The sequence below is a fragment of the Hyaena hyaena genome, unplaced genomic scaffold (genome assembly GCF_003009895.1).
Source record: "Hyaena hyaena isolate Hyena2069 unplaced genomic scaffold, ASM300989v1 scaffold_783, whole genome shotgun sequence".
Lineage (NCBI taxonomy): Eukaryota > Metazoa > Chordata > Mammalia > Carnivora > Hyaenidae > Hyaena > Hyaena hyaena.
Window position 1 is genome coordinate 122,430 of NW_024081416.1, and position 24,423 is coordinate 146,852.

Consider the following 24,423-nt stretch of genomic DNA (forward strand, 5'->3'; position numbering starts at 1 on the left):
GATCTTCTTCATCCTGGGACCTTTTTCTTAGCCTTCCCCCGGCCCTACCAGGGAATTCCTGATCTTGCCCAGAACCTGAGTCTTGTTCACCCCATCAACACCCGGTGCCTCCATGATTTCCATACCTTATTCCTCTAACTTTTGGTTTTCAAAATAAAACTAATTTGGGGCATCTGGGTGGCTCAGTCGGTTAAGCGTCAGACTTTGACTCAGGTCATGATCTCGCGGTTCGTGGGTTCGAGCCCCGTGTTGAGCTCTGTACTGACACCGAGCTCAGAGCCTGGAGCCTGTTTCAGATTCTGTGTGTCCCTCTCTCTCTCTGACCCTCCCCTGCTCACGCTGTCTCTCTCTCTCTCTCTCTCAGAAATACATAAAACATTAAAAAATTAAAAAAAAAACAAAATAAAACTAATTTTTGTATCATTGGTTTCAAAAGTAATGCCTACTAATTGAAAATGAGATCATAAAACACAGAAGCTAGACTAACATGGTTTCATCATCCAAAGCTATCTGTCCTTGCAGAATTATTTACTATATGTCTTCACATGAGAAACAATTTAACAAAAAAATGTGGTCAATATACATGCATGCTGCAAGCACATTCTTGACACTATTTAATTCATTTAAAAATATTCATTAGTTATATCAAGCACGGTTATTGGTGATGAATGATTCCAGAACAGTAAGCATAGATTTATATCATTGTTTCCAATAATACAAAATATCCCATAGTATAGATACTCCATCATTTGTTTAACCAATGTTTTCTGACTAGACCTCTATTCAGTTTCTGATTTTTTATTAAAATTTTTTATTTAAAATATTTTAATGTTTATTTTTGAGAGAGAGAGAGACAGACAGAGAATGAGCAGGGGAGGCGCAGAGAGAGAGGGAAACACAGAATCCCAAGCAGGCTCCAGGCTCTGATACACAGGGCTCAACAGAGGGCTCGAACTCATGAACCATGAGGTCATGACCTGAGCCGAAGTCCGACACTTAACCAACTGAGCTGCCCAGGGACCCCTATTAGAATTTTTTAAGTGCTACATTGAGGGTACCTGGGTGCCTCAGTCAGCTAAATGTCTGACTCTTGATTTCAGCTCAGGTCATGATTTCATGGTTGTGGGATCAAGCCCCACGTTGGGCTCCATACTGAGCATGGAGCCTGCTTGCAACTCTCTCTCCCTCTCTGTCCCTCCCCTGCTCATGCACACACTCTAAATAAATAAATAATACAATGAAATCCTTGTACATATATTTTTGTAAACCCCAGAGGTAGAATTTCTAGAACAATGGTTTTGAAACTGCAAGGTCTCTCTAAAAAGCAGCCATGACTTTAGTCTGAAGAAAGAATTTGTCCAAAAGTACCTCCATCTGAATAACAGTAACTGCAATAAAAATGATAAAATTTTTTGGTCAATTTCTCTTAAGTAAAAGACCACAAGTACAAAAAACACAACAAAAAAAGACTGAAACATAAACCAGTTTTACTCCAAAACTTGTGCATTAATCACTATTCTGTCTTACTCACCCACCCCTCAGTCTAAATAGTACCGTTGGACTCCCACTCAGTTCCTTGAACTTTCCTGAAAGTTAAAATGCCAGTTACTTTTCAATCCTGTTGACAAGTCTGAGCTCTGGAGTTGCTGCTCTAGTTGCCCATTCACAGCTGAGCTGTGGACTTGACCCAAACTCCTCTGAAAATTAATTTTAACCCCAAATTCCTGTGCCCTATTGAGTACAGCAGACTGCCAGCTCCTTCTGAAACCTATAGGAATACTGAGACGAAGATCCAAGAGCTATATGCCAGCTCCTGCGTTCAAGGAGCTCACGTCTCTGGGAGGAGACAAATAAAAACAGAAAAACGTAACACAGCATGATGAGTCCTAAAGCCAGTCTGGGCACAAGGTATAGAAAGAACATAACCTGTGGAGACCAGCAATAAAGCCAGAAGAATGAGTAGAATTTTTGTGAGGTTTGAAATCTGGTAACTCTGGCAATCACTCGTTTAAATATTCCAGCCATGTATCAGCTGTTGTGCTCATAACTGAAAAGAGAATTGTAGATCTTTACTGGACCTGGAGAGTTAAAAAGCATGCGGTGCCCACAGACGGTCATGGTGCTGCCCACAGAGATGCCTGAGGGGCCAAAAGCAGGAAGTTGAACTCTGCATACTCCAGATTTTCTGGGAGGGACAGCCACTTCTTCCCACATGGCGCGTCTTCCTTCCCTTGCAAGACCCTCGTATTTGCCTTAATACGATTAGCCTCCTGCAAGCTGCCTGGAAACCAAAACACCTGAAAGCCTCACCCAGCTCTTGTCCAACTGGCTCCGCCTTCCTGGATCCCACCCAAGTTTCAGTGCCTGCATATACAAGTATCCATTTCGTGAGTCTATGGATGATCCTTTTTGACTCTTAATTATCCCGGTATTGGGCTCTGACCTATAAATCAGTAAGCAATCAATAAGCACCTACTCTGTGCCAGGCAGGCTGCCAGGTATTAGAAGCCAGGGGTGCACAGTTCCCAGCCTCTAGTCTATGGTCTAGAAAGGATCAGGTGAAAAGAATAACTGTTATGGATGCTAGAAATGCAACTAAGCATAAGGTACAGGACAAACACAACAGAGGACATTGTCACATTCTTGGGGTCACCTCCAAATAGAATCACTATAGAAAAGATGATGTGACTCAGAACTAAAACAAGGTATTCCTAGATGGACTAAGCTGGGGGCGGGGGTGGGGGAGATTTAGGCGGTAGAAACAAAGCAGGCAGCTATGATGGAAGCAGGAAACAGTGCGGAGTGTTGGGAGGATTTGCAAGTTCTTGGGTATATACTGTTTTCCAAGTTCCTTTCATTTGTTGATTCGTCTGGAGTTTTTCCCCCCTAGTCTTCCATTTATAAGGCTTTCCTTCCATGTCTAGTAACCCTTGGCAATCTGCCCCTACTTATCAGTGAAACGCTAAGCCCTGGTGAGAAGCCCTGTCTAAGAGGGCAGGGTCTGGTACTCAGTGATCTTTATCGCAGTAAAACCCCTCAATTGCTACATGGGCGACTGTGATATTGTGGTATTTTTGTTTTGTTTTGTTTTGTTTTTTGAGAAATAGAGCAATGGAAGGTCTTTTATTCATCATGTGAACAAAAATACGGAATATATCTACTAATTAATTTTCCCCTAAAGAGAATATGCTTTGTATTTAGAGAAACAAAAGATTAGTTGTCAGGAGTTGCTTTTGGAGAAAGATTAATCAGCACCTTATCAATCGTCAGATACTGATACCAGGGACCATCACCTCTCTCAAGCATTAACCTTTGTGTTTCTATCTCCTGTAACCATAAATCAGCCTTTTCAGCTTCAATTTGAGGGATAGCCATTGGTTTTTCTTTTTCATAATTCTTTTCAAAGTCATCAAAGAGAGTTCTGGAAATCCATCTTGATATAGTATGCTTGAAGTATTCCCAGTATTCTGTGATATAGCCTTCTGGAATTTCTGCTAACTTGGCTTCACCAATGAATATATTCACCAGAGTTATGCCAATTGCTACTAGAATCCCAGTCAACAAAATGTAGAATTTCATTAAACTCAAAAAATGCCTGTCATAGGATCCAGAAGGTTTGATGATAAACAGTCTTTTCCCACGATCTCTACTGTGTCGCACAGTAACAACAGTCTTCCGAAAGCCACAACTGAAGAAGCCGGCACCAATTGAAGAGCACCAAGCCGGCAGCCTCGAGAGAGAGAGTAGCCTTGAGAGAGCAGCCACTGCGGTGACTGAAGCTCGCTGCAATAAACTCACAGCCACCATGGCTACTACAGGCAATTTCACATCGTGGTTTATAATCAGAAACGTATATATTTGGTCTTCCTCGTGGTTCATGACACAGAGCTCCTAAAACTCTTGAATGTCCTAAGTATAAGAGTCATTGAAGTATCTTGACATTCATAATAAACCCTTTCAGCCACAACAAGATTTATATTAATTAGGTGACTTATGGAAAGCCCTTAAAGACGGGAGCTGGTTGCAGAGGAAAATCATCTGACTGGAAAGCTGGAACTTTTAGCCCCACACCCACCAACCTCCAGGGAGGGGAGACGGGCTGAAGGTTGAATTGATTGCCAACAGCTAGTGATTTAACGAATCATGCCTATGTGATAAAGCCTCCATAAAAACCCAAAAGGACGGGGCTCAGGGAGCTTCTGGGTTGGTGAGCACAGGGAGATTCAGGGAAAGTGATGCCCCCAGAGGGACATGGAAGCTCTGTGCTCCTTCTCATGAACCTCGTCCAATATATCTCTTCCATATAGCTTTCTCTTATAATAAATGATGATCTAGTAAGTGAACTGCTTCTCTGAACTCTACATGCTACTCAGGCAAACTAATTGAACCCAAAGAGGGGATTGTGGGAAACTTCAATCTATAGCCAGTTGGTCAGAAGCACAGATGACAGCCTGGACTTTCAACTAGTCTAAAGTTGGGGGAAGGGACTGTCTTGTGGGACTGATTCCTTAATCTGTGGGGTCTGACCTTGTCTCCAGGAAAGTAGTGTCAGAATTGAGTTGAGTTGTAGGACATCCAGCTGGTGTACAAGAATTGCATGGTGGCATGAAAAAGCACACATCACAAAGGCCATGTTGGGATGGTCAGTTTCCCCAGAAAGAACCCTCCAACCTTCAGGCTGAGGGGAACAGTCTGGTTGCTAATGTTCTTGAAGGGCAGTGGAGGAAGGGTCCAAGACTATCTTGCATTCTGTGTATAGACTTTTACCTAATTCCCCATTTCCACGGCTTCATCCCTGTCCTAACCTCTGTTTGGGGGTGCTCATTTAGAGTCTGATGGGAGGTTCCTGGGTGGCTCAGTCGGTTAAGTGTCCGACTTCAGCCCAGGTCATGATCCCACATTTCGTGGGTTCGAATCCTGCATCGGGCTCTGTGCCGACAGCTTGGAGCCTGGAGCCTGCTTTGGATTCTGTGTCTCCCTCTCTGTGCCCTTTCCTTGCTTGTGCTCTGTCTCTCTGTCTCCCAAAAATAAGTAAACATTAAAAACAATTTTTTAAAAAAGAGTCTGCTGGGACAGGGGAGTAAAGTCATCTGTCTTCAGAGGTAGAAGAGGATTGGACTCCACCTGCCTTCTCTTCATCAGTGAAGACACAGTGCTTTCCCTCATCTCAGCACAGTGTAGTGTCTGCACCAAAGTCAGGTTCTAGGTTCAAATCCTGTTCTGCCATTCATAAGACGTTTCACTTTGGACACATTGCTAACCTCAGTAAGGTGTAAAATGGAAGTGAAAATAGTATCTAGCTCATAGCACTATTCTGAAGATAATATAGCACAATGAATATTGAATGTTTGGAGGAGCAACTGACACATAGCAAACCTTCGATAAATATTAGATCTTTTTCTAGATATTTCTCTTCCTCAGCCTCTTTTTTTTTTTTTTTTAATGTTTATTTCTGAGAGGGAGAGACAGCGTGAGCAGGGGAGGGTCAGAGAAAGAGGAGACACAGAATCTGAAGCACCTTCCCCAGCCTCTGTAAATGCTCTCGCTCATCCCCTCTTCCCCTTTCCAATCCCATTTGTCATTCCTCAGTCAGAGTGAACTTTTTACAACATAAATCTAACCAGTCAAGTCCATCCTGATTTATTTGGAACTGAGGGGTTTTAATTGCTAAAGCCTGAATGTCCCTGGCAAACCAGGAGGAGTTGATCACCCAAGTCACTCCCTTCCCAAAGAAGATGTACAGTCTTCCCACTTCTCTGAGTAAAGTACAAAGTCCCTGCAGCTCAGAGTCCCGGGTGCCCTGGCCCCTGCCCTGCAGGCTGTCTGCTCCGGGCCCCTCAGGCTCCTCCACAGCAGACCACTGTAGAGCTGCCCCCATGCTCTCCCATCCGCCCAGAACTCTTTCACCCTTTGTCCTATCTGGCTACATTGTGCTCTAGGTACCTGTCAGGAAGACCTTCCCTGAACCCTCAGATAAGGCCACATGCTCTGTAGCAGGGATTCCTCGGGAGAATGTGTCTACAAGAAAATCATCTCTGCAGGGCCTGCCCCTCAGTAAGATCAAAGTGGTTCTCCGCTGAACCAACCAAGTCATCCAAAGTAAACAGTCCTTCATTATCTGCTGACACTTGCTGGTGACTAACCAGCAGCCAACTGAGATCAAGATTCTGCCTGTGACACCAGATTTAAAAGGAGCTGCTGGGGGAACTGGAGTCCAAGGAACAACTCTGCCTCCTCCTCCATCTGCACCAGGTAAGAGGGCTCCAGAGAAACCACTACCAGCCTTAGCATTTCTTAAAATCCTCCTCATCTCGGGAATTAGGAACCTTGCCATCCACACCCCTGCTCTCAGCCCAGGATTTGGGCTGCACCTGTCTTGCCATAGGCACTTGGAAAGCGTTCCTGTGACAGATTAGTCTTGGATGTTGGCATCCATGAAGAACAAGTCTTGTAATTTTACTGCCCAAATTTGCCTTGGCACAATCTGCCACGGTGCCAATCTCAGTCTCTTCTTCCCTCTACCTCCTACCTCCCACCCAGGCCTTGCTCAAGCCACTCCAGAACCCAGCAATACTTTCCCTCATCCCAAATTCTGCCCCTCTGGACGCTCTACCCCTGGGGCTCAGTTTCCTCACTCAGACTGGGGGCTCCCACCTGTGACCTTCTCTCCAGATCCTGGTTCTCACCTCTAGTCACAAAATGCAGAAGAAAGGACAGGTGTGCCTTTGTCCTGGCTCCTCAGAGATTAAAGGCTGGGAAGGCAGGGAGTAGGGGATTCCATTACACCCACCAAGGCAGGAAATGAGCAGGGGCAGCTTCAAGTGGCGCTGAGCTAGCATGTCAGAGAAGTTTGCCTCTGCCTTCTGATCAGGGCTTTGACCTGAGCTCCAACTCTCAGGCTCTAGTGGGAGCGACAGTGGCCACGATCTTTGTGAGCTCTGTTGCGGGGTCCAGAACCTGGTGCCCATCACAGCAGATCTTGTCCAAGGCCACCCACCTGGTTTTATGCACAGTACCTCTCAAGGCAGCACAAGGGAGAGAAACAGCATTATTTACTCAAGCTTGCTACATGTTCTGCGTATTGTGAAATGGTCCTGGACATAAAGAGACAAGATACCTACGATCTTCCACACTAAGGTCCACTCCCTTTGGGGCTTTGTCTCTGTCACCCAGCCAAGAACTGAGATGGGTGTGATCACCCAACCAGCAAATACTGGCAAATTACTCGGTGCCACAGGTCTAATCCGATTAGTGCTGTCACTTCCCACCTCTCCACCTCACCAGCTTGGCTGGATTTGCACGTACCTACAATCAAAGGAGTCACAAATCTGACCACAGTGACAGCTATAGATTTTCTCAAAGGACTCAACCTAGAGATTTAACGAAAGCACCATGTATAAATCTTTCCAGCTCCCCCCCCATCTCCCAGTCCCTCCCTGCCCCCTTGTCCTTCACCACATCATCCTTCCTGGCCAAAAGTAGCCACTCAGATTTCTATCCCTCCAGCCACAGCCAGGCCACACTGGACAGCAGAGACACCCAGCAACTACATGACCTGCCTCTCGCACTCTGCAGACACCAGGGCAGCACCCTGCAAGGTTTGGGTCTACTTAAAAGACAGTTGTATTCCTAAATACTAGCAACAGTTGGTAAAGTTAATAATGCCATTTGCTATAGAATGAAAACTTTTAATATCTAGGAGTCAACCTAATAAAAATGCATCAATTCTAAAATGTGTTTTGAAGAAGATAAACAAGATCGTGGACTTCCCTACCAGACAAAAGACTTATTATAAGGCAGTGATTATTAAGATACTGAAGTAATGACACAAAGATTGAGAAACAAAACAGAAATCCCAGAAACGGAGCCACACATAAATGGACACGTGATCTGCAAGAGAGCGGGACATTGGGCCGGACACAGAAAATCAGCAGGACGTGGCAGCATGGTCAGTACATGGCCCTGGAATAATTAGTTGTCCACGTGGAGAAAAAAAGTAGAACCAGATTCCACTCTACATTACATAATACACAAAATGTGAGTTCCAGAAGTTTGCATACTGCTCAGACTCGGTGCTACAAGCCTGTGCCCCGCCTCCCACAACTCTGCCCCTCAGCTCGCAGTGCTGGTGGACCTCAGCGAGGGGCCAGGCCTCTCAACCTGCAGGAAGTGGACGAGTGGCCACAGCATCCACTGCGGGCCAAATACAACGGGGCAGGAGTCAACGAGCCGGGCAAAGTGCTGACACCCACCCAGGTTAAGAACTGGCCCACCGTTACTGCATGGGACGGCATGCATGGCATGGATCCAGGTAAACTCTACACCTGGCTCATGACATATCCAGACACTCCCGGCAGGAAGGACTGCAGGGGCGCCTGGGGGGCTCAGTCGGTTGAGCGTCCAACTTCGGCTCAGATCATGATCTCACGGTTTGTGGGTTCGAGCCCCGCGTTGGGCTCTGTGCTGACAGCTCAGAGCCTGGAACCTGTTTCAGATTCTGTGTTTCCCTCTCTCTCTGATCCTCTCCTGTTCACTCTCTCTCTCTCTCTCTCTCAGAAATAAATAAAACATTAAAAAAAATTTTTTTTAAGGAAGGACTGCAAATACAGGGAATGGCACCATTTTCTGGTGGTCAGCATGAAGGGTGATGACATCACCAGTGGGACAGTCTCTCCCGTTATGTCACTCTGGGCCTCCCAAGCGCACAGGCCTTCACAGCTGGTCTGGCTAGTTTATAAGCAGAATGGGCCACTGAAGTGTGACAAGCCCATTCTCAGCAACTGATCTAGAGACCACTGTGCCACATTTGAAGCGTCACCTTTCCACAAAAAGTATGAGCTCAGACCCCCACTGGCCCACATGTGTTACCAGACTGAATGGGAGGGCTGTATGCCCAAACTCTATGAGCAGCTGTCTGGGAAGAAGGGACTGCTAAGAGATGAAAACCAGCGCAGAGGTCTGGAGCAGTGTTCCCAGGTTCTGGGATGCACCTAGACTTTTCTGCTTCCCCATTTCCATTCCCCCAGGGGAGGCCTGAGCAATCAGACAGTGGTTTCAGATGACTTTTCCTTCTGCCTAACTTTTATAGTTCTAGAAAGTCACACCCCAGTTTATGTTTTGATCAAACGTGAATTTCATTTTGGGGAATATTTTGGTACTAGAATGTGGTCCCCAAAGTGTTAATGTAAGAATAGAAACCCAGAATTTAAAAGAAAAAATTCAGGCAGAAAGATCAGATCTACAGTATTAGAGCAGAGCATCAAAGAATCCCTTAAGGAAGTTTACCGAGAGAGAGAGAGAGAGAGAGAGAGAGAGAGAGAGATGCATTGTGTCTGCCTCTGCGAGTCTAGGTCCAGGATTATGCGTGATGGCACTTCTGGGTTGTGTTTTCATGGCCATGTCTCTCACCAAGACAGCCAGAGAGGCTGGTGTGTCCACTAACCCCCCAACCTAGTACATCTCAAGCTGGTTACTGGGGGGTCAGTGCCCCACTCTGGCTCCTTTAAAAAGCAGTACTGAAAAAAGCAACGGGGAGAGTTGCTTTGCGGTTAAGGCACAATGGACTGTAGGCCTGAGTGACATTGTCAGGAATCCCCTGTCTGTTGCCTGTAGAACTGGCCACTCTGCGTCTGTGTAAGAAAAGCTGACCTGGAGCTGTGGAATCTGATATTAATTCCGCTGTTAATTTTGATTATAGCTGAATATAAATAAAAACATTGTGTAGATGACAATGAAATAAAATAAAAGAAATTCCAGCTGGGTTAACAACATAAATATATAGAAGAAAACTTTAAAGCTTTTAGAAGAAAACATAGGAAAAGATCTTTACAACATCAGGGTAGTGAAGATTTTCTTAAGCAAAGAGAATGAGACATAAGCCAGAAAACATAAGCCAGAAAAGACTTGACTACATTTAAATTTAAAAGTTATGTTCATCAAAAGACATCATTAAAAAACATATAACCCATAGACTAGGAGAAAATATTTGTTACACATATAATTGGCAAAGGTATAGTATCCAAAATATAGAAAGAACTCTGATAAATTAACACGAAAAGACAACAATGCAAATGAAAATGTCTAAAGGGTAAGAACAAGCAGTTGACAAAAGAGGAATGATGGAAAAGCAAGTGTTGATTAATCACTGAGATGCAGGGTCAGGAAAAATACTAATCTGACGATTAGGACTTTGAGCAACAGAAACTCATAAGCTGTTGGTGGGAATATAAATTCACATAATCTCTGTGGAGGAAAATTCAGCAATACCACATATAGTCAGAAATGCACATTCCCTATTGAAATTTATGGGATTGCTGTTTGTAACAGCAAAAAAAAGAAAATGGTCTATCTGGTAGGAGATAGGAATAAATAGGAGAGTTCCATGAGAATAGAAAAATAAATTGCACAGAACTCACAAGGTGAAATAAAACACACAATACAGTGAAAATACCTAGCATGATGCATATCAACATGGCTCTCACAAAGATAATGCTAAACAGACATAAAGCAAGTTTCAGAAGTATAAAATTTGAAACAAACAAAACTAAACTAAATACGCAAAGGGAACAATACACATCAAATTCAAGATGTCCATTTCTCTGAGTGTAGTGGAGGGCAGTGGGAGTCAAGAGGATTCAACTTTATTTGTAATGGTTTATACGGTTATTTTAATTGTGGTAAAACACATATAACATTTGCCATTTTTAAGGGTACAATTCAGTGGTAGTAAGTGCATTTATACTGTTGTGTAACCATCACCACCATTCATCTCCAGAACTCTTTTCATCTTGCAAAACTGAAACTCTGTCCCTGCTAAACACTCGCTACTCCCCCCAACCCCCAGGCCCTGGTGTCTGCCATCTACCTTCTGTCTCTATGAGTTTGACAACTCTAGGGACCTCATAAATGGAATCACACAGTGTCTGTCTTTGTGTGACTGGCTTATGTCACTTAACATGATGTCCTGAAGGTTCATCAGTGTGGTAGCATGGATGACAAGATTTCCTTCCTTCTTAAGGCTGAACAATATCCCACTGTATGCATGTATCACATTTTGTTTATTCTTTCTTCTGTTGATGAACACTTGAGTTGCTTCCACTTCTTGTCCTTTGCAAATAATGCCACTCTGAACATAAATATCTCTTTGAGACTCTGCTTTTAATTATTTTCTTTTTTTTTTTAATGTTTTATTTATTTCTAGGAGAGAGAGAGAGAGACAGCGTGAGCAGGGGAGGGTCAGAGAGAGAGGGAGTCACAGACTCTGAAACAGGCTCCAGGCTCTGAGCTGGCAGTCAGCACAGAGCCCGACGCGGGGCTCGAACCCACGAACCGCGAGATCATGACCTAAGCGAAAGTCGGACGCTTAACCGACTAAGCCACCCAGGCGCCCCTGCTTTTAATTATTTTCAATATATACCCAGAAATAGATTGCTGGATCATATGATAATTCTCTGTTTAATTTGTTGAAGAACCACCACACTATTTTCCACAGCACCTGCACCATTTTATGTTCCCACCAACAGTGCACGAAGGTTCCAATTCTCCTCTTCCTCATCAACGTTTTATTTCTTCTGGTTATACATTACATATAGTTATATATTGCAGTCCTAAAGGGTATAAAGTGATAATGTCATTTTTACTTGCATTTCCCTAAAAATTAGTGACATGGAACATCTTTTCATGTGCTCCTTGACCATTTATATATTTTCCTTGGAGAAATGTCTATTCTAGTCCTTTGCCCACTTAAACAAATTTTTTTAACATTTATTGATTTTTGAGAGAGAGTGCGAGTTGGGGAGAGAGAGACACAGAATCTGAAGCAGGCTCCAGGCTCTGAGCTGTCAACACAGAGCCCAATGCAGGGCTCGAACCCACACGAGTGGTGAGACCATGACCTGAGCTGACGCTGGACCCTCAACTGACTGAGCCACCCAGGCTCCCCTTTGCTCATTTTTAAATCAGATTGTTTGTTTTTTGTTACTGCTGAGTTGTAGGAGTTCTTTCTGTATTCTGGATATTAACCCCTTAAGAGATGTGATTTGCAAATGTTGTTTTCTCCCATTTCATGGGTTGCCTTTTCACTCTCTTGATTGTGTCCTTTGATGCACAGAAGTTTTATTTTGATGGAGTCCAATTTACCTATTTTTCTTTTGTTGCTGAGCTTTGAGGGTCATATCCAAGAAATTATTGCCTAATCCAATGTCACAAAACTTTCCCCCTGTGTTGTCTTATAAGAGTTTTAAAGCGTTAGCGCTTACATCTTCGATAATGGTTTACAGCTTAGGCTGGTGGATAATTGGCCATGCATTGTGTTATTTGATATACTGTTACAGCACGGCATGTGAACATATGCAGGTCTTCTTCTGCTCCACCTGCATTTCTAAGACCAATATGAGATGAGGTCTGGCCAAGCTTTCCTTGCCATGGTCTCTGTTCTGCTACCTAGTAATCACCTTCTGTATATCTTACTAAAGCTGTAGCCATCTTCTCTGTCTCTGAGATAAGAGCAAATAGCAAGCAAAAATCATCTCAAGAATGGGGGTCTTTACCCCATCCAAGTGCTACTCACCCAGAACACCAACAACACTGAGCTGGAAGCCCTCCCAAATTACTAGGAGTAAAAGAGACAACGAGACATGTGCAGACTGACATTCCCCTCCAGCACCCTCCTCTCTTGAATCTCCTGTACTATTCCTGGCCCTAGAGTCACCAGGAAAGAATAAATCCAGACAGAGTTGGGCCTCCTCATGCAACAGCTTGAATATAGTATGGAAATTATTAGAAACTTCTCAAAAGCTCACACACCCTGGAGGGAAGCCCATAAGTGTCAGTGTCTTTACTGTATTAAAATCACATATCCTGGGGCACCAGGGTGCCTCAGTCAGTAGAGCATCTGGCTCTTGATTTTGACTCAGATCATGACCCCAGGGTCATGGGAAGGAGCTTCATGCTGAGCATGGAGCCTGCTTGAGATTCTCTCTCTCTCTCTCTCTCTCTCTCTCTCTCTCTCGCTCTCTCTCTCCCTCTGCCTCTCTCTCCTGCTTGTGCTCTCTCTCTCTCTCTTTCTCTAAAATAAAAAATATAAGAGTGCCTGGGTGGCTCAGTCGGTTAAGCGTCCGACTTCGGCTTAGGTCATGATCTCACAGTTTGTAGGTTCGAGCCCCGCGTCGGGCTCTGTGCTGACAACCAGCTCAGAGCCTGGAGCCTGTTTCAGAGTCTGTGACTCCCTCTCTCTCTCACCCTCCCCTGCTCACACTGTCTCTCTCTCTCCAAAATAAATAAAACATTAAAAACATTAAAAATTAAAAATAAATCACATGTCCCAAATGCCAGGCTTACTAGCAAGGTCTTTGTGTGATGGAAAGACATGGGAGACTCTCTCCCTGTGCTGAAGAAACAGCACAGCTGAGAAGGCTGGTATGTGGAATCCCATGGCAAATAGCACCAGCCTTGGGAGCCAAACAAACACAGGCTTGAATTCTGGTCCCTTTGCCTCCTAGCTATGTGGCCAAGTTACTTCTCTGAGTCTGGCATCCTCACCTGTAAAGTGGGAATAATAAAATGGACTTCACACCAGGTGTCTGTCTGGCTCGGTCCGTGGACTACATGACTCTTGGTCTCAGGGATGTGGGTTTAAGCCTTACACTGAGTATAGAGATTGCTTTAAAACAAAATATTTTTTTTTAATAAATAATAAAATGGACTCCACAGAGTTGTTAAGGATTAAATAAATAAGACAACACTTACAAAGCGGTTAGCATGAAAAAGGGGAGGGGCGCCTGGGTGGCTCAGTCGGTTAAGCATCAGGTCATGATCTCGCGGTTTATGGGTTTGAGCCCCACCTCAGGCTCTGTGCTGACAGGGCAGACTGGAGCTGCTTCAGGTTCTGTGTCTCCCTCTCTCTCTGTCCCTTCCTCACTCACTCTCTGTCCCTCTCTCTTTGTCTCTCAAAAATGAATAAACATTAAAAAAAAAAAAGTGGTTAGCATGGTGCCTGGCACAGAGAGAGTCCTCCATGAGGGGTCTGATGTGTGCTGGAGGTGGTAGTAGCAACAATGGTGGAAAGATGTGATGCCATCAGACCTGCATTCAATTCCATCCACATATAATCAGGATTGAGAGAGAGAAAGTGGGGGAATTAAAATAGCCCTACCGACTTGGTCCAGGTGTGAAACACCCCCAGAGGTGGAAATCACAACTTTCCAGGCCATTTGGCTCACGTGCTGGGTCATCTCACAGTACTGAGGATGACATTCGTGAAACAAAACGTCTGTCATACAACTTGGCACCTCAGCCCAAACTGAATGCCTTCTCTGGGGCTCATCTGAGGAACCAGCCACTCTTCCCACCAACTGAAGAGCATGGCCGTGGTAGCCGTGTTGAGACAGTTTGTAGTGTCCAGTGGCATAGCACCCCAGAGGGTTTTCAAAGACAGGAATAGTTAATGCTTAGCCTTCCATTTACTTTGTGCCAGGCACTTTTCTAAGGGCTTTACAAATGGACTCATGTGATCCTCACAACAAATTTAAGAGGTAGGAAACACTCCCACTTCACAGATGTGGAAACTGAGGCACATGTAACTGAGACTTATGTAATTTGCCCAGGATCACACGGGTAGTAAATGGCAGAGGCTGGATTTAAATTTAGGTGGTCTAGTCCTACGGTCCATGCCCTTAAGTGCTGGACTCTTCTGTTTTAAATATGCTTATTTTTATGTCTTATGCTAGCAATTTTGTAAGCATAAGCATAATTTCGTATGACTCTACAGTAGCAGAGGCAGGGGTGGAGGACAGAGTATAAATCATAATCAGAGAGTTCAAGAGTATGAAGGGGACATTCAACCACTAAAGTGAAACCACAGACCTGAAGACTCTAAAATTGAACCTCGAACGCACTGAAGTTCTACCTTGATCCTAAAAGTCGGGTTGTCCTTTTCCTTCTAGGCCCAGAGGTGGGGAGAATGTGCAGGCCCCTAAGAGCACCGCTGAAAGAGGAGCTGACAGTGCCCTCCGCCTACCATCGCCCTCCCCCGCCAGCACTCCTGCTGCGTCTCAGTCTCAGCCGGGAGAAGCCAGCAAACACTGAGCCTTTGCGGGAACTCTGGAGAAATGTAGGCTCCTTCCCCCTGGGGAAATGCCCTCCTTCCTGGGGATCAACGCCTGACATCTGTCCTGTGGACTTCACAGACTACAAGACCATCTCTGACCCAGTTCGTTCTTGAGAAGAGTCAGGGTGGTGGCTCCTTCTGGGTCTCAGCCAGGCCCTCAGTCTAATGTTAATCCCTCTCAGTGGCTGAGATGTGACCCATCCTGTTTTGGCTTTTTACAGCTGCTGCTGCTGCTGTCAACCTTGCACTTGGCAAAAATTAGCAAATATGCAGGTGGAGGTAAAGGGCTAAAATCTCTGAACTGACAACTCAGCAAGAAAATGGGAGGTGTGCTTGGGTGGCTCAGTCGGTTAAGCATCCCGTCTCTTGATTTCAGCTGGGGTCATGACCTTGGGTTCCTCTCGGGCTCTGCGCTAACATCATGGAGCCTGCTTGGAATTCTCCCTCTCTGCCCCTTCCCCATGGCTCTCTCTCCCTCTCTGCCCATTCCCCATGCTCTCACTCTCTCTCGTGAAATAAATAAACTTAAAAGGGGGGATGGGGAGTTAACACTCACAGTGCCAGCCAGGTGCCAGGCAAGGCTTTAATCCTCTAAATAACCCAATGCCCAGCTCCGGGTGAAGAAACCAAGTGCTGAAAGAGGTTAATCTCTCTGAAGTCACACAGCTAACAGAGGCTGAGCTGTGGTTTCAACTGTGGTCTGTCCCCCCGCACCCTCCCCCCTCGGCCATGGACAGTGCTGCTGGTTTACAGATGGTGAAACTGAGGCTGGAAAAATAAGTGGCTTGCCCAAGGCCACACTGCTGGTGAGGGACAGAACCAAGTCCTAGCTCAGAGCTCCTAAACCCTAACCCAGGCACCCATGCTTTCCTTGGGGGCATGGGGTACTTCCTACTCCCGAGAGAGACAACACCTATGCAATTTGCTGACCACTTAGTTGGCAAGCCAAGGAGTTTGCTGACACACAAGCTGAGAAGACTCCTCACTGCTCTTGGGGTGCCTGGTCCCAGAGTCTGGAGGTTGGGCTCAGGGGAAAAGTCCATGCTTACCCCCAAGCATGTTTAGAGAGCTGCGTCTCAGGCCTGGGGTGAGTTACCTCCCCTCCGTGCAACTCTGTGCTCAGCCACACCGGCACAGTGTTCTGGTGCAGAGTGAGGCAAGGTCCCCACTCACACTCGCTGGCCCCACGAGGGTCCTGGCAACTCCCAAGGTGGCAAAATGGGCCATTTTGCTGCCTCAGCTCTCACCCTAACCTTTCCAGTCTGTTCTTTGAACCCCTCCCAGGTCTTTCCCCTGCCGAGCAAACCTGATTCCACCCTCCCATCTAGCATGACCCCAAACACCCCCCAGTTAGGGCCCCTGACTTCCAGCCTAGCCTATTGGAGCACCAGGTCCCACTGCCCGTTAGAAAGATGAAGGCTCCCCCAGGGCAGGGCTGTTTCTTCCCCATAGAGGGGCAGCTGTCATCTGCCGCATCTGCACCACTGTTCTCCTACTGCTCAGGACAAGACTTTCAGATCTGGAAATCCAAGAAAGAAATGCGTTCTGCTCCTAGTTCTTCATTCTCACCTACGCCCCAGGGATTTCCCCATAGAGGAGGGGAGTATACTGCCAAAGATACAATTCAAGCCTCCGCCGCTTGGGCTCAAGGTGAGTCATTGTGGTTGAAGCTGGCAGGAAGAAAAACAAAGACTTAGGTGGCTTTGATCTCAGATTTATGAAATTCCCAACGTGAAGGGGGGGGCACCCCTCACACAATGCAGGACCCCCCATTATGCATTGAACCTGTGTGTTGTGTTGAGCTCCCCACCTCCACCTCCTGCAAGCCAGAGGACTTGGTCTTCTGGCTTCTCCGCAACAATTCCCTTGCCCCTTCACCCTCTGCAGCACCCACTGGACCCTTCTTGTTGGCAGACCGCCCTCCCACGAGGAAGGCCGAAAATGCCAAGACATTTCAAGGCTTCTAGAACCAGAATCTGGTTCTGGCCAGTGGTATGAAAGAGAAGTCTTCCAAAGAATTTTCAAGAAAGACATTCTGCCTTTGTAAGAAAAAAAATTGCAGGTGCACCTGGATGGCTCAGTCAGTTAAGCATCCGACTTCAGCTCAGGTCATGATCTCACGGTTTGTGGGTTCGAGCCCCACCTTGGGCTCTGTGCTGACAGCTCAGAGCCTGGAGCCTGTTTTCAGATTCTGTGTCTCCTCTCTCTGACCCTCCCCTGCTCATGCTGTCTCTCCCTTTCTCTCAGAAATAAATAAAACATTAAAAAAGAAAAAAGAAAAAATTGCAGAAGAAAATGATGTGGGAAATGAAGGCAAAAGAAAAGATTAAATTTCCTTGCTATGGACACCCCACTGACAAGTCCTTGAAACGCAATGACCTTCCTCTAGGAATTCAGCTGCCTCGATGATGAATGACATTTTGCTCAGGGAAAAAGGCAATCTTAGCTTAACATCCCAACCTCCAGGATCCTGTAAGTCTACTTTAACATACAAAAATTCTTTTGGGGACACCTGGGTGGCTCGGTTGGTTGGGCATCTGACTCTTGATTTCAGCTCAGGTCATGATCTCACAGTTCATGGGTTTGAGCCCCTCATTGGGCTTCATGCTGACAGCACAGAGCCTGCTTGGAATTTTCTCTCTCTTTCCTACCCACTTCCTGCTATTTACTTCCCATCCATCAAAGTAAATGAACTTTTTTTTTTTTTAATGTTTTATTTATTTCTAGGAGAGAGAGAGACAGCATGAGCAGGGGAGGGTCAGAGACAGAGGGAGTCACAGACTGAAACAGGCTCCAGGCTCTGAGCTGGCAGTCAGCCCAGAGCCCGACATGGGGCTCGAACCCACGAATTGTGAGATCATGACCTAAGCGAAAGTCGGACGCTTAACCGACTAAGCCACCCAGGCGCCCAAAGTAAATGAACTTTAAAAAATTTACTTTGGAAACTTTCTTTACCTCTACGCCCAAATATATGTTAGCAATTATACTCCAATTATACTCCAATATGGCTCCCTAATGTACATCTGAAGGGTCTCATGACTGAGCTTTACTAACCAGTAATAAATAATATCTTCCTAACAACAGCTGGCCCTTCGAGGTCCTAGAAACCTTGCTTCCAAAATTCCTTAGAGACTTACACTATTCCTAACACCCTCCCAACCTGAAGGCATATAATGAGTCACTCTTCACAACCCCAGTGCACCTCTCTCTGCCCATGGGCCTTGTCCCCATGTTTTAATTAAATGCTCTTTTTGCACTAAAGACATCTCAAGAATTCTTTCTTGGCCATTGACTCCGAACCCCAACATTTCCACATCACTATACCCCGAGTCACATGCAAAGTTCAAACTTTTTGTCAATTTCTGCCCAAATAAAAACACAATAAATGAAAAACATATGAAGTACTCATGAATGTAAATGATGTTGCTATATATTGGGAAGGGAAAACCTCAGGGGGCGGGGGTTATTAGTTAATAAAGAAAAGCCAACAGGCTTGCCTGAGATTAGAGAAGACTCAGAACTCACTGGAAGAGAGAAGAGGGTATTCTTCATCAAAACCAGATGTTATTGGAAGTGTGTGGAAGTGGAGGAAAAGCCAACTTCCTCAACCCGGAATCCAGGAAGACAGAGCTTCTTACCTCCTGGTGAACAGAGCCCGTGGCAGGCAGCCCAAGAAGACCACATAAACCTCAGACACAGGATGGGCACCTCCCTAGCTCCCCTCACCTTGTGCCCACCAACTGCCACCAAACCATTCCCCACCCTCTCTCTGAGAGGGCCCAGGGTCCCACCAGCTTCCTCCCCCACCTGCCCACTCTTCCTGCTAAAGTAACACTGCTGCTCCCTCCGGGCCTGTCTTGGCCATGGCCCTGGGCTGCTCTACAGCTGGCTCCCCTGGTCCTGACTGCTTTTCCCCTGGTCCTGACTGCTTTTCTGAGTTGAGAGGGTTGATGCCCCCTACCTTCATACATACTCTATCTCCCAAGTACTGCTCCCAGGAGGCCAAGAACACATCATTACTTTCATGGCATTACACTGTAGAGCAGGAAACGGCTTGATGTTAGGTTTGCTCTGACCCATCCAGAGAGAAGCCTTATCCCTACCATTAGACCAGCAGCTCAGGAGACAGCCCTCTCAGAGCAGGACTTGGGCCTCCCTCTAAGACTGGGAACTTCCTAGGGGACGTTCTGCGGTTAAGGCCACAGCCCCTCCTTTGGCTCAGTTCCTCCAGTAGCTGAGGGTAAGCTAATGGGGCAGAGTGTTTGCAGCCAAGCCTCCAGCAGCAGATGATAAGGGTGAGCATGGCTGATAAGCTCCCAGCTGATGAGGACAGAATGCTCCCAGGGGCAGCTGGGGTTACACCTGCTCTGGCCTTCAAAGAGGATCCGCTCCCAGGGTGTGTTGAATTTTACCCAGAGATTAATCCCATTATTAAAGCGTGGAACACATAAGCTCCTCTGGGCTGCTGTTGTGGCTTCCCCACCTGCCTGCCATGAGAGCAGGCAGTGACTTCACCCTTGCCAGGGCCAAGGCCTTTATTACCACCAGTGGCCCATGCCTCACCTCTACCCTCATTGCATCACCTTATTGTTTCCTGTTTTAGTTGAAGTCTCTAACTGCTTTGGGTTTGCGTTCTTCGTTTATTGTTAAGAAAAGAAACCTATGTTTTTTACATTATATCACTAAGATCTTCTAGCTTCTAATTCATTACAGGAAATTTTCCCACTAAAGTCATTTTTCTGGAATTCCACTTATTGAATCCTTTTGAAGAAGCAGTTCTCTCCTGGCTCCTGGATTTTCTCTGCATTTTCTCCCTTGACTGTGGGTTACTCTGAGTGTTATTTTATCCTTTCTTTTTTGTGTTGCCAGTACTCTTCACATGCTGGTGATTTTATTTCCCTATGAATGAAGGACTAAATTAGTCACCCCAGGTAGCTCTTCTAGCTGAGGCTTCCTTTCCTATGTGAGCGTGTATCTCTTTTCCCTGAGTGGGAAGGTTGCTCAGAAGTCCTGTTTGTGTGGCATGAGAACAAGGTGCACTTGAGTGAACTGACAGGGAACGAGCTGCTCAACGACACACGAGGAAGGCTTTTACTCTGGGATGCCAAGAAAGAAGCTCCAGAGTGCTAGTTCATCTTCTTTAGACACGAGGTGGGCCTGGGGCACCTATTGCTCTGCAGGCAGGAACCGAGCGGAGAGACGGGTGTGGCTGGCTCGGTGGTCTGCAGGCAGACTTTCTGTCAACCCTAAGTACTGCCAGCCCCACGTCTCATGCCATCCTTGGGGCGATTCATCCGAACTCTCTGGAGTTCCAAAGTGGACACCAGTTCCCCTTGCTCCAGTCACGTTTCCAGGCTCCACATTCTGTCTGGAGTTCCTCCACTCTGTTTCACCTACCGACACACTACTTCCAATTGTCCGTCTTCTGTAGATGCTCAAGCCTCTTGCTCACTGTCTGGTCCACCTGTATCATCTTTGCTGCTCTGGGTTTCTATTCCCTTTTCAACGGGGTCTCTGGAGGGAGACACAGCGCAAGTCCCCAACCCATGATTTGAAACCAAATATCCATTATGATTCATTTACTGTATTTCTTTCCACGCTCTTTTCTGGCCACAAGTTTCCAGTTTATGCTCACATCATTTTAATTTCACAGATTAATAATTTTTCTGAAAAGAAAAGATACAAGTAACTTTAGAAAATGTCCCCTTCATCGGGTGCCTGGGTGGCTTAGTCGGTTAAGTGTCCGACTTTCGCTTAGGTCATGATCTCGCAGTTGGTGGGTTCGAGCCCCGCGTCGGGCTCTGTGCTGACTGCCAGCTCAGAGCCTGGAGCCTGTTTCAGTCTGTGACTACCTCTCTCTCTGACCCTCCCATGCTCATGCTGTCTCTCTCTCTCTCTCCTAGAAATAAATAAAACATTTTTAAAAAATTATAAAAAAAGAAAGAAAATGTCCCCTTCTTAGAAATTTACAGTCAATATTAAGAAATGTAAACAACAAAAACTGCATCAAACTGATTTCAGTGAGGAAAGGTTTTATTTAAATGATATTAGCTCACAGATTAATCAGAAGATTAGAGAGTGAGGACCTAAGAAATGGGCAAGGGTAAACAAAAGCTACACAAAGAAAAACAGCCCAAATCCTGTCACTGAAGTGGTCTGGTGAGGCTCTTGCGTCATGAGAACCAGCAAGGAAGCACCACGCCTGCCTCCTGGGGAAACTGCCCCAGATCAAGACTCCCAGACAGATTCATCTGCCGTCTGCAGCTGCCAAGAAAGGAAGGAAGGAAGGAGGGAATTGGAATTTCAGCTTCTGCAAGAGGAGATGGATTCTGCTTCATGAGATGAGATGCCCCCCACATATGGGATGGGAGTCCAAGAGCTGGGAGGCCAAACTGAAAAAAACATCCACGACCTGCGTACCCACTAGGCTCTAAGAAGACCTGCAAACATAAAGCCTGTCTCATGTGGTTTCACTTAGGTTTTCGAAATTTATTTTAAGGGTGCCTCGGTGGCTCACTTGGTTAAGCATCCGACTCTTGATGTTGGCTCAGGTCATGTTTTCACAGTTCGTGAAATCGAGCCCTGTGTTAGGCTCCTGGGATTCCCTCTCTCCCTCTCTCTGCTCCTCCCCTGTTTGCACTCTCTCTAAAAATAAACTTTTTAAAAAACCTTTATTTTACCATATAGCCCTTTTTATAATCCACTCTCCATTTTTCCAGCAGGTGCTTTAAAGATTTTCAAAAAAATTTTTACAAATATTTTGCTAATCTTGAAAATCAAGAATAAAACTCTATCATTTCATTCTCCTCATGTAAAATAAGGAAATCACTACATTTTTACTCTTTCCCAACCCACTTACCACTTATTGATATTTGTTGAAACAATTTGTAACTTAAACTCCAACTGTATTTACATTGTATTTTTTGGAAATAATTATTTTCTAAACTTGCAGTATATTTTATTATTCTATTTTGATAATTTAGACCTAACTGTATAATTTAAGTGGTTTCACTGTAGATTCACTATCAAGAATTCTAAATCACCACTCTTTATTTCTCAATTTTGATTCATCTTTTGGTCAGGGGCAATACTTCTTCAAGTAATTTACTACAAAAAGAAAAAAAATCAGTGCATTTACTTCAAAAAGAGAATATAATTGGAACACTTTATGGATATTTGCATATCTGAGAATATTTCTCTGATGCCTTCATGAATGACTATCAACTTAATTATAAAATTCTGACCCACAAACTTTCCCCCCCACAAAACTGAAGATTTTACTTATTTGTCTTCTAATTCTTGTAAGTAAATTCTAAGAAATGTAAGATACATGAATTCTTCCCTTGTAGATAACCTTTGTTCCTTTCATTTACGACCTAATACCTTTACCAGAGCAATCTAGGCATATCTCTATTTTTATAAATTTTGCCTGGATTGCAGTAAGTCCTTTGTCTACACATTCTTGTTTTATTGTTTGTTTGGAGGGGGGTTGTGTTTTTTAACCAAAAAAAAGTTGGGTTTTATTTACATAACTTCTTATGAAGGAGATTTTGTACACTTGTTAGGCTAAAAATCAAAACTGCTTTTCCCACAAAACAACTGACAAATTATCACATTCTTTGTTCTTTCATGATATAGTAATGATGTGGGAAACAAAGACAAAAGAAAAAATTTAATTTCCTTGCTACTTACAGCCCATTGACAAGTCCTGGAGGCAGGCAGAGTGACCTTCCTCTAGGAATTCAGCTGCCTCGATGACGACTCAGGGCAAAAGGCAACCTTAGCTTAACATTATCCCAACCCACACCCTCATCCCCGTCCACCCCCCCCCCCCCCCCCCCCCCCCCCCCCACACACACACACAGAATCCTTAACTCTACTTTAATATATAAAAACTCCTTTGGACACTTCCTTTACCTCTACCTGTCAAGATATATGTTGGCAATCATTCTCCAAGCACGTTGTCCCCTGATATACACTGAAAGGTCTCATGACTGACTAAACAGTAATAAACAACCTTTTCCTAACCTTCAAGGTCCTGGGAACCTTGCTTCCAAAATTCCCTAGAGACTTATGCTATCCCTGGCCCCCTCCCAGTCTGAGGGTATAAAGTCAGTCACCCCTCACAGCTCCAGTGCAGCTCTTTCTGCTCACGGGTCCTGTCCTCACGCTTTAATAAAACCAACTTTTTGCACTGAAGATGTCTCAAGAATTCTTTCTTGCCCGTCAGCTCCAAACCCCAGCACCTCAAACCAGTAATACCATATTTAGAAATTTAAAAGCAATTTAAAGCTAATTATTGGCGTTTACAAATCAATAAATGATTAAGTTTATGAATAAAATCATATTACAAGCAAACGTACAAAACACCAGTGAAAGTGAATCTAGTGTAAATCTCACTGGGAAGATTATACATCCTTTTTTTCTTTTTCTTTTTTTAAAATTTTTTATTTTAATTTTTATTTTGAGAGAGAGAGACAGAAAGCGAGTGGGAGACGGGCAGAGAGAGAGGGAGACACAGGATCTGAAGCAGCTCCTGGCTCTGAGCTGTCAGCACAGAGCCCGACGCAGGGCTCGAACCCACAGACTCTGAGATCACGACCTGAGCCAAACTCGGGTGCCCAACTGACTGAGCCACTCAGGCCCCAAACACTCTTTTTCTCAGTAGGTTTACTTTATACCCACAGTTGCAGTTGGCCCTTCCCATCAAATACTTATCTGTAAAATAGACCATAAAACAGACACTTCAGCAACTACAAATATTAGTAGTTCTATTTGATGGTTTTCACTAAAACAGAAAAGTAGTCTATGCAATATGAAATAAATAAGAATAATCTGGAAGTCTTGTAGGGGTCACGTTTCAGTACAATGGCACTTTCCCATTACTCTCTTTAATTTACAAGCTACTTTATTTAGCCACTTGGAAGGAATTATTTTCTTGATATCAACCTGGCCCCATTTTTGAACTTTCCAACCTGCCCAATCCATCCACTTGACAAAATACTGGGAGCTGATTTCTTCTTTTTGGATTGCCTGTTTTTGTTCCCTTTCCTTTTTTTTTTCTTTTTTTTTCTTTTTTTTTTTTATTTCTAGGAGAGAGAAAGACAGCGTGAGCAGGGGAGGGTCAGAGAGAGAAGGAGTGACAGACTCTGAAACAGGCTCCAGGTTCTGAGCTGGCAGTCAGCACAGAGCCCGACGTGGGGCTCGAAACCACGAACCGCGAGATCACGACCTAAGCGAAAGTCGGACGCTTAACCGACTAAGCCACCCAGGCGCCCCTACTTTTTTTTTCTTTTAGTTTATTTATTATTTTTTTT

General features: G+C 45.0%; 1 protein-coding gene and 1 pseudogene across 1 annotated transcript; one reads left to right on the forward strand and one right to left on the reverse strand.

Annotated features, from left to right (window-relative positions):
• Positions 1-3,213: 3,213 nt before the first annotated feature.
• On the reverse strand, positions 3,214-3,807 carry LOC120221486 (NADH dehydrogenase [ubiquinone] 1 beta subcomplex subunit 5, mitochondrial-like). Its single transcript, XM_039218888.1, has one exon. It carries the CDS (start codon positions 3,805-3,807, stop codon positions 3,214-3,216), a length of 594 nt encoding a protein of 197 aa, XP_039074819.1.
• Positions 3,808-7,550: 3,743 nt separating this feature from the next.
• The window catches only part of LOC120221521, a 25,035-nt pseudogene continuing 8,162 nt past the window's right edge, over positions 7,551-24,423 (forward strand).

Coding starts and splice junctions, on each gene's coding strand:
- LOC120221486 (XM_039218888.1), bottom strand. CDS start 3,807: ATGGTGGCTGTGAGTTTATTGCAGCGAGCTTCAGTCACCGCAGTGGCT.